We start from the raw sequence: 10694 nt of genomic DNA on the forward strand, positions 1-10694 counted from the left end.
ATGTGAACAGTGCAGCCTGTATCCACTGGTATGGAAGAATGTCAGCTCAGTCTACTGTTCACGTGGGATCAAGACAGTGTCCACTAGCTGGTGATACATCATGACTTAGACACTTTACTACCATGAAACTTGTCTGAGTTTACGTCTTTAAAACCTTGCCAGCCATCAGAGTTCAATTTGCAGTATATTAAGTTAGTTAACAAGGATGAAAGCACCAATGCTTTGCACTATGAGTGCTGCCATGTTGCGGTGTCACCTGAGAGCTGCAAGTTCTGGCCTTACCAGAACTGAAGACCCAGTTGGCCACTCGTAATTTGGACACATGCCAGTTTCCACTCTGACTTTCTGAGCCTCAGCTCAGTCTATGCTGCAGCAGGAGTCACCCTGAGCTCCGGTGGAATGGCTGCACAGCACCATTTCAGCTGAAAACAATATTTTTCATAACAGTGCTCGGTACTCCCCTCTGAACAAAGACGGCTCCACAAAGCTTTCCTCAAAATTGGCTCAAAACAAATGCAGCCTGGGCCGGCCCAGATAGTGTCCATTTAGCCATCCCCATCCGCCCACAGTAGCTGCATGGCGGCACAGCTGCGGGAGCATAACCAAAATCACTAAGCTAATACACTCGTACAGTGCATCCATTATGACTTAGTGATCAAATGCAATTTATCTTCATGCGCCAAATGTTTTACTTTGTACAATATTCTTTTTTTGTGCCTGATTACAGCGGCCCTGTTACGGTTTGGCCACTTTAAAAGCTCATAAAGGACTCGTATCCCCTTTTATTTTTCTCGTTGAAATCCATTTCCAACACTTTTGTATTTTTATGCATCAAAATTTCATTTTTATATCACCATGTTCCAGCTTTCTTTACCCATGAGAATTACACAAATACACAATCTATTTGTATTACTGTAATAAGGCTGATGAGTAAAATCACCTCTGTTTCAACTAGCTTCACCATTCACTTCAAAGTGAATAAGCAAGCTAAAATGCTGCAGGCTGAATGGCTAGTGATATGTAAATGCAAATGGACGTGACATCACAAACAAGATGAAGAAACCAGAATCAATGAATTTTCCATGATATGAGCCCTTTAAGTGATGAACAGTCAACCTATGAAGTTAAGCACAGTATGAAGTTTGACTGCTAAAACACTGGTCAATATGATGAAGTCACTGCCCACAAAGAAAGAGAATTTAAGATGACACAGTGCCCAAAGTGTTTAAAGTTCAGACGGATTCTGTGGTTGACTTGTTTTGCCTTTGCTGTCTGCAGCCAGTGGGTTGCTTCTCTTCAGTGAGGCCTTAAAAAAAAACATCTCCCAGAGAGCACTAGCTGACAGCACCACAGCACTAAATCCATGTTCAGGGCATTGAGGTACATGGTATTTGTGGAGTAAGAGTATGTACAGCAGTCTTAATTAAATCATAATCTGTAAATCTCGACACATGGACAGGCCAGGCTGAACCTTGTGGAGCTACTGGGTCATATCTCTGCTCCAATCAGAAACGCATGCATACAGTCAGTGCTGTTGGTCAGCTTGTGCTTCGCCTGATTACCAACAGCACATCAACTAGTTACTATAAATGAACGTCAGCTGGCAGAGAGAATGCATGCACTAAGAATAATCTGATTCAAAAGGAAAGAAATGCAAAGCTGCACTATTACAGCTTTATTATGCAGAAGCAGTGTGTAATAACTACACAGAGCTGGCGCTGATTAGAGGCTTCACTATTGTGAGTGTGTTAGAAGAGAAGGGGAGAAACAATAACAGAGAGCGGGAGAGATCCTCTGAGAAATTATCATTATCTTAAAAAGCTGTTATCAGGGGAATTGTTTAAAGAAACACCTAATTGCTTGAGAAAAGATGAAAAAAGGAAAAATAGGAGAATAAATGCAGAAGATGAAAAATAATCACACTTTGCTTAACTCTGCTAAATGAAACGGTGTGTAGTGCCTGCTATAATGTTCTCTAAAAAATCTCATTTCACAGCATAGGGTTTGTTAATGTTGTTAAAGGGGCGTTTTGGCTTAAAACTGGCATTTCATATGTTATTTCTCATGTAATGTTCTCGCTACAATAACTAGCATGCATTACACAACTGCTGGGAGTCCAATGACCAACCAGCAAATATACAAAGTTAATTTATTATGTAGTTATGTTAATCAATTAGTCTTCCCTCATACTACCACCACCATGTTGAAGGTATGGTCTGAACTCAGCAGTAATGTTAGGTTTCTGTGTCTGCTTTTGTAAAACATCTCAAAATTTTGCGTGATTCAGTGATTAAGATGTAAACAAAGCCATTCAGAGTGGTTTGATGTGAAATGGGTAATTGTAGAGAAATGTGCTGACAGTGGTGGTCATAGGACCCAGAGACCATGATGTGTACAACACAAATACAGCCATTTTATTTACTATTCATAACCACCAATGAACCTACATGCATCTTCTACCTGAGCGTTTATGTGCAATGTCGATGATGGTAAATCTGAAATAAAGATGTTTTCTTTGGGAAATATTTTGCCTTACAGTGTCCTGCATGAATCTTACACTTTTGAAAATGCAGGACAATGAGATAATTTTGGGAATTATTTATATTATTTTATATTTATATATAATTATTACATAATTGTCAGTAACTATTCAAACCCAAAATGAATTTTATTGTATAGATATGGTCAGTAATGATGAAACAACAACAACAAAAAAGTTTTTTTTTTAAACTTATTTTTGCTTTTTTGTTGCCTTATGCATTATTATTATTATTAGTGCTCTATTTTTCTTCAAAATTATCCTATTTATTATAATTGGGATTTTCTGCTTAAATATCTGCAGATCAGACTAAGAATTACAGTAACATCATGGGTAATGAATGCCTTTATTACTGGCAACACAACTGAATCATTATACTGAATATCGTCATTGTACAAAAAAAAAATCTCAAAAATGTTTTCTCAAAAAAAATCTCAAAAAAAAAAACAGAAGGTGACAAAAATGTTCTTTACTTGTAATGGAAGTTAATGAAAAGAGATTTTATTCCAAGCATTTCTATTTGACTATTTATTCCAAGCATTTCTATTTGTCATGTTTTTTTAATAGTGGCCATATGTATGATGCTATTATTATTATTATTATTATTATTATATTACTACCATGTTTTTGTGCTTTACTACTGGCATATAAACATTGAGATAGCAGCATGATAAGTGTAACTGTAGGTGTACTTTGCTTATACAGTTGTAAGTTGAATTATAGTATGTAAGTTTTAGCCTCCTGACACTGATCCTCTCCACTCATCAGACCAAATTAGGAACTTTGCCAAAAGTGCTTGAACGCTTAATTTTTTTCATTTAGGCCAGAGTGTCACTTTAACATCCAGCTGTTTGTAAGCTACCATGTTTAGATTCTACATTAGGGATAAATGTGTGTCTGTTTTTAATCACACTGCCACATTCATCACTGGCTGATCTGGAATGTAATTTGGCAGGAGAGGTAATGGGGTTTTGTGTTAATCGACTTTGCGCATTTGCAGATAGGGGTGGTTTCTGCCTCAGTAATTAGCGCCTGCTATTCTCCTGCTTAGCCAGGTCCGCCTGTTGCTGCGCTGTGCGGCCGGTGTGTATTAATGATGCGAGCGCTGTGCTGTGTCAGCGGGGAGTTGCTCCAGAGGAAATACCAGAGCAGCCGCGTGTGAGTGTGCAGCACAGACGAGAATTCACCGCTCCACAGGTGCTGCACACAGGTAGTCTCTCTCTCTCTCTCTCTCTCTCTCTCTCTCTCTCTCTCTCCCTCTCTCTCTCCCTCTCCCTCTCCCTCTCCATCGCCTTCGCTTCATGAGCAGCAATCAGTAGAGGCACAGATGCCTCCTTGCAGAAGCACGCATGCTTTAAACACACAAGGGAGCACACAAACACACACTTTCACACAAACAAGATGCAAAATTTCTCGCTCTGTACTAAATATAGAGGCAGAAACAAATGAGTATTGACTAAAGGCACTTTCACACCTACCTTGTTTGTCGCAATCAAACCTTTCCGTTAGTTCAGGTCATTCTAACAGGTGTGAATGCTCCCATTGCTGGGTGTGCACAAAAAAAACTAACACAAAAAATCAACAGTTCCACTTTGAAGTGGACTAGATGTTCTGGATACTATACTAGATACTAGACAGATGTTTTTATGATGGTCCTCATTAAAAAAAGACAAAAAAAAACATAGGCAGGTACTTTAAAGGGTGAGATTTTACAGTCTTTTTTTATAGGCTTCATTAGTTCATGTCACTAGTCATATTAAGCAAAAGGATAAGTTTCTTGTTTTACCACAATCTTCCATCAAAAAGTCCTGACTTTTTGCCCACCTCTAAAGCATCTTCTGAGTTTTGATGATGTCATTGAGTACCAGCAGGTGGGGAACAATAATAATAACCAATAGTATCATGTTTCACCTGCTCCTCCCACCTTTGAGGAAAAACCCTCAGCTAGCTCAGAGATTTATGCGTTATGATTCCTGTTGTCTTTAAAGATCTCATATCCTATGTTTTTATTCTATGTATTTCATATTTATCCTTAAGGACCCTTTATGACATTTGGTTGGTTTCATGTTCAAAAATAGTCGCAATTCATGTTCACATGACCATTTCCAACCCCCCTTTACCTTAGAATTAAACATGCTGATTTTATTACTTTGTATTCATGTTTGATAAATGTATAGACATAAGATAAATGGCCTCTGGTCTGACTGGCTGTCTTGTACTGTGCCTCATTGAAAAAGCACTCAGAGCTGAATCAATCCCTAGAACTTCAATATGAATGGGTGGGGCCAAAGTGCTCTAGGCTGAATAAGTGGTTGATTCTTGTGACATAACAGAAACAATGAAATACGCTGCTTCCTTATATGGGCTGAATGGACGGCGTAGTGGATGGTATGTTTTGAAACTCTGGCAATGTTTACATACCACTTCAAACCTACTTTAGCTCAAAAAAGAGAAATTTATTTTTCCATGATATTTATGTGAGAGATGCCCACTGGAGAAGTGGTAGTTTGGGTGATAAAACCAAAATAAGCTGGCAAGAACTCTCAGCACAACATCATCGAGCACCCCCATCAACACTACTGAATGCTCACATGGAAATGCACACCCATATGTACATGAACAGTTTGATAAGTTGTGAAACCAAACCGTATAAAACATTAAAAAGATGCAATATAACCAAACACTGAACTCTAGTGCAGAGCTAGGTGTGAAAACATTTTCTTCAGCCAAACTGCAACAGCCATCTTGAATGCTCAACCAACTCCGTCCACCAGAATATGTTCATCAGTAGCTTGGGATATGCGATAGAGTGAACGTGTAACTATAAACCTGTGGTCTGAGACACAGGACCTCCTTTAAAGTGATATATAACTGCTACTTTAAACTAATTAAAATTACATTTACAAAATTCTGCACTATGGTCTCTGAATGTCCCTCTTGTCCTGGTTTTCCTACTCTCTGGTGCTGACCCTAGCCTGTTCTGACCATGCTCTTTGTTACACATCCAAACCATCAAGTACAATTTAAACGTTGTTTGTTTATCTGCACGTATCTGACCTGTGCTGACTTTGTAACAGTAACAAGAAACAGAAGCTTATAAATTCCATGACAACCAACTATCATCGTGCAAACCGCATGTCTAAATCACCTGTTTCAATCCATGTCAAGTTGTTGAGTAATCTCAAACAGACTGGCTTATGTGGTTTCTTAGACTGCATGGCGTACTGTTGCATATTATACAACAGTGTTCCATGACTAAAAACAGCAGCAGAAGGCATTTTGAACCCTAAACCATGTCCATTTTTAGCATACAGTGACAGAAACCACACTAGCAGGCCTTGAATTCAAACGTGTGATGATTTAGTCATGCACTTTGTGCAGTGCCTGGTAGCTATAAGCTTTCATTACTATCTCCATTTGCCTTGCAGCTCCAGTGCAAAAAAAAAAAGAATCAAGCTTAAAACATGATTTAGTCAAACATGCCTTGGCTGATCAACAATTGGATTTCTCACAGAACTATTACTCTAAATGATGAGGCTAAAATATTAGAGGGAACTTCAAAGAACCTGAAGCGAATGGCTTCGTAAGACTCAATATCTAAAAGCTTCCAAAGAAAAACAATTTCCAAATTTCCAAGGGTGTTTCTGTGGGAGAACTCTGGCTGATGTGCTTACGGATGCCCCCACAGCACGACTTCAGCTGCAATATGAGTCAACCTGTCTCTCAAAAATGCAGAGCAGTGTGTCAGCCACCTACTGCATGACTGGAGGAGAGAAGGGGATCCGTATTCACTCTCACAAATTCAATTAACATAGTGTCAGGGACTTCATTACTAGCTTCTGACTGCTAATGAATCTGCAAAATGCAAACACTTCCCCCGACATTCATATACAGTACTGTGCAGAAGTCAGAGACCAGCGCTCATTCACTAATTTCCAGTCAAAACAGCCACGGAATACAAGCTATTTATTTCTCAGCATCGTGTTGAGTCGTCTTCTCACAGTGGAAGGATGAACAGAACCACCTGTGGATTTTTTCATATTTGAAGCAGCTTGATCTTCTGCTCTCTTGAAGATGAAAGCTTTAAGCGCTGTTTCTCTGATGGGGATACTTTACTCACTTCACCCATCTACTCTGTATCTTTCAATATGATTCCAGTTTTGGAAAACTCCTGTTTTTTCACTTGTTTCCTTTGACTTTCTCCTTCTTCATGCAAGTGAATTATCTTACTTCGAATCTCCTCAGAAATATCTCCTTATAAATCAAGAACTTGTACTAAACAGCTGTTTTTGACATGGAATTAAATAAATGAGTGGTTTCTGACCTTTGCCCAGTAGTGCATATGTGTCATCCAAGTGAACAAGCACAGATAAGAATACAAAAACATCACACTGAGAGCTCATACAACAGCAGCGTATGTGTGCATGCCTGTGTATGTGTGTGTATAGAATTAGACTTACGGGCTGTTTTGGTCCCAGATGACACATTGTGGATCTGACGTGCCCTTTAGAGAGAAGAGACAGACAGAGAAGGAAGGAGGGAGTCAGTGCTGGAGGAGATAAACAGGGTGCGTTAGGAGGTATAACAGAATGCATAAGACAAGGAAAATGCTGCAAAAAAGCACTCTTTGTGCATGTTTGTGTTTATACTGAACAACAGGTTCTTGGGACTCAACCTCAAATCAGCCCTTTTATTTATTGTTCAGCTCACATCTCTGTCTAGACTGCAGATGACTCATTACCAAAACTCATTCACAATTTATTGATTCGCAAGAGTCAAGGCTGATTCCCTCACTTCCAGGCCAGAGTGAGGCCCTAATCAGGGTTCAGTGGTGCATGGCTGGGTGAATCGCCCATTATTGGTTCATCAGTGAATCGACGAGTATAATTGACTAATCTGTCTTAGCTCCACTTCTGCCCATTATATCTCTCTTTGGAGGGAGAGCTGTCCAGGGGCAGCACTTACTGACCCCTCTAATAGGGATCTTATGACCTGGACAAATGTCTCCAAACTACTGCTGTTTATAGCAGTATATACGAACTTCTCATGACAGTATTTGAAATATAAGTATGTTTAAAGAAGTTAGTTACATTATATTGACATAAGGGGACATGTGAGGAGCAACTGTTCCATTTATAACATTTTTCCACCAAACCCTAATGTTGGACCTAGGCATTCTGTGGTGGTAGTGCTCTCCTGGCATCTGCCAAACCCAGTTTTATCCATCAGACTGCGGAACATGTTTCCACTGCACAAGAGTCCATGGCGTAGTTTCACCCCTCCAGTCGACGCCTGGCACTGCGCATAGTGATCTTAGGCTTATGGGCAACTGCTTTGCCATGGAAACCCATATCATGAAGCTCCCAATACACGGTCTAATTTTATTAAAATTTCTTATCTAGATTTCTGTCTTCTAGTCTAGCAGGACAGAAATTGCACAAACTGACTTGTAGTGAAGATGGAATCCTCTGACACTGCCATGTTTCAAGTCATTGAGCTCTTAACTATCATCCATTCTACAGTCAGTGTGTGTCTATGGAGACTGCATGGCTATATAGCAATGGGTGTAGCTGAAACACCTGAACCTAACAATACGACGATGTGTCCACATTCTGTTTCGCCATATAATGCCTATAAAATCGATGGTGTTGTTACGAGGCCTCTGCCTCTTCCTTTACTTAGGAATGATGCTTTATAACAGTTTTATAAAATTGTCCATCACTTAGTCACATCATTTAGTTTAAGACCCCTCATGTGAACACATTGTCATTTACTTCAGAAAGTATCTTATGTTATATATATTCATCTTATGTTATATATTCACAAGCTCATGCTATATATATTAAATAAAAAATAAAATACGTATACACACACACACACATGTATATATATATATATATATATATATATATATATATATATATATATATATATACACATATATATATCCATCCTTATGACTTACAAAGTCCCTACATAGGTAGCCTGTGAAACAAAGTGTTACTCTGTTACTTATACTTCCTGCATAACAACCTGTCTGGCTACAAAATAAAAAGAACAGAAAAAAGTAGACATAATTTGCGAGACCATTAAAGTGAGACCATTAAACATGCATTGAGCAAATTATGACAGCAATTGCTCTCTACATGAGATCTTCCACTTTATTATCCCTTTCATAAGGTGGGCAGCCTATTTATCATGCTATAATTCCACAAAAAAAGGGAAAAAAAAGTTCATGTGCCCCCTGGTGACTGACTGTGGCATGACTTTTGCTTAACTACTGAATAACTGGCTATTAACCTCATACCACATCAAAAGAACAGCAGCCCTCAGCATTCTTTGCCAAGCTGTATAGAAATACATGCAGGCACACGCATGTACGCATGCACCCTTGTCTTTGCTGCCTTATGTGTTCTGACAGCATATGGCCTGGCCTGCACTAATTGCGCAGTGTGCGAGCACTGATGGCACTCCAGTACAGCTCTGCCAGTTCGCGTTCAGCAGCACGGAGCCTATTAGCACATACAGAGCAGCGACATAAGGAATTTAGCTCTGGATACAGCTTGTAGATACCAGGAGGACAGAGATGGCTGATTAGAAGATAAAGTGAGCAGAATGCGAGATTTTTTTTTGTTATGTGATGCTGAAATCACTTTCACTTACATCAGCTGTCAGTAACAGACTCGTTGAAGCCTGTGGCCAAGGCACAGACCACCGCGCGAGCTGCTTGGGCTAAAACTGACAGATATGGATGAGGCCTGGCCACTGAGAGAGCTAGCCACAGCTGGTGGTGAAAAGGGGCGGCTATGCCTCCACCTCCCAGCATACCACTGTGGGTCAGGTCAGAGCAGGCATGCTGCTTCAGAGCAGCTGTCCACACTGAGAGGACATGTCCCAGCCCCCCTAAACCAACATCTGTGGCCAGGACGTGTGGGTACAGACCCTGGCCGAGATCCACTCTGCGACCACCTCTGAACAGGTCACGACCTACCATTGCCTCTGGAGAGATTTGGAAAGGTTGAGCATGTACGCACATACACACCCACACTTGGTCCCAAAACTCCTGCAGGAGGCAGCAGGTGAAGGTTGCCATAGCAACGCAGGGGTGGCGGGGGGATCAAAATGACAGATTTCTGCAGATTTACTAACCACACCAATAGCACTGCAGCATAGGAGCCTCCACATTATTCCTCTGACACACTGTCAATCCATATGGAGGTCAAATATGACACACGCTAAAATATGAACATAATGCTGGCAATTTCATCAAAATTACATGCTAAAACTGTATCGCTCTATGTGCTGGCAGCTAGCAAATTCCAGGCTTTCGGGCTGTGTTCATTTTCATGCAAATAATGTGTTTTTTCATGGATGACGGGGCATACCATGTATAGGTCACGTCTAGTGCCAGTTGTTGTACACATAATTATATGACCACACAGTTAGCACACAGAGGCTATATTATCAAAAGGTCACAAAGCTGTTGGACTAACATGGCAGTTAAGGATAATGTTAAAGGCATCCCTACTAGCTATAATGAGAGAACTCAGTTCTTCACAGCTGAACACCAAGTAAAACCATGCATGGTGCGGAAAATAATGTAATATTGTGTTGCAGTTGTGAGAAAACTTTTCTCTGAAGTGAAAACTTTGAGTTAGAAAGGCTAGACTAGTTTTAAGCTCAAAAATGTTGTCAATTAAATGATAAATGATGAGCTGTGAGCTGTAATTTGACCAGAAACTGAATTAACAAGTTAAAATAAGGTCTATTTCGAGTCCCTGGTGATGCTACAGCCATCAGTGGCTGGGAGTCCAAGAGAGCACAATTGCCCTCGCTCTCTGGGTTGGTAGGATGTCCCCCCATCTTCCCCCATCACTCAATGTGATACTAGTCAGCACAGGCGCTCAGCTGTCCAATATGTTGCATGAATAGCAGTTCGAAAAGATGCAGAGATGCTTCACAGGTCATGGAAGATGCCTGTGCTAGCCTTCGCCCTCCTAGCGCTGGTGGTATCATGGGATTGGGGGAGTCCTAACTAAAGGGTGGTATCTGATACAACAGAATCGGGGGGAGTCTATCTTGAGTTCAGGTTGACTTTGAAGGAGAGGGGAAAATGTTCTTCATTTTAATGAACATTAAAATGACAAAAAAGGTT

The 10694-nt window shown here is 40.3% G+C and overlaps 1 protein-coding gene across 6 annotated transcripts in view; it reads right to left on the bottom strand.

Annotated features, from left to right (window-relative positions):
• Positions 1-10694, bottom strand: part of adgrb2 (adhesion G protein-coupled receptor B2) — a 437226-nt gene that overhangs the window by 146003 nt on the left and 280529 nt on the right. For all 6 annotated transcript variants that reach the window (XM_037535324.1, XM_037535323.1, XM_037535321.1 and 3 more), the window contains exon 16: positions 7000-7043. In XM_037535324.1, coding sequence (XP_037391221.1) covers positions 7000-7043 — 44 coding nt within the window. The remainder of the gene's footprint in view (positions 1-6999; positions 7044-10694) is intronic.

Source organism: Pygocentrus nattereri, chromosome 27 (genome assembly GCF_015220715.1).
Source record: "Pygocentrus nattereri isolate fPygNat1 chromosome 27, fPygNat1.pri, whole genome shotgun sequence".
Classification (NCBI taxonomy): Eukaryota; Metazoa; Chordata; class Actinopteri; order Characiformes; family Serrasalmidae; genus Pygocentrus; species Pygocentrus nattereri.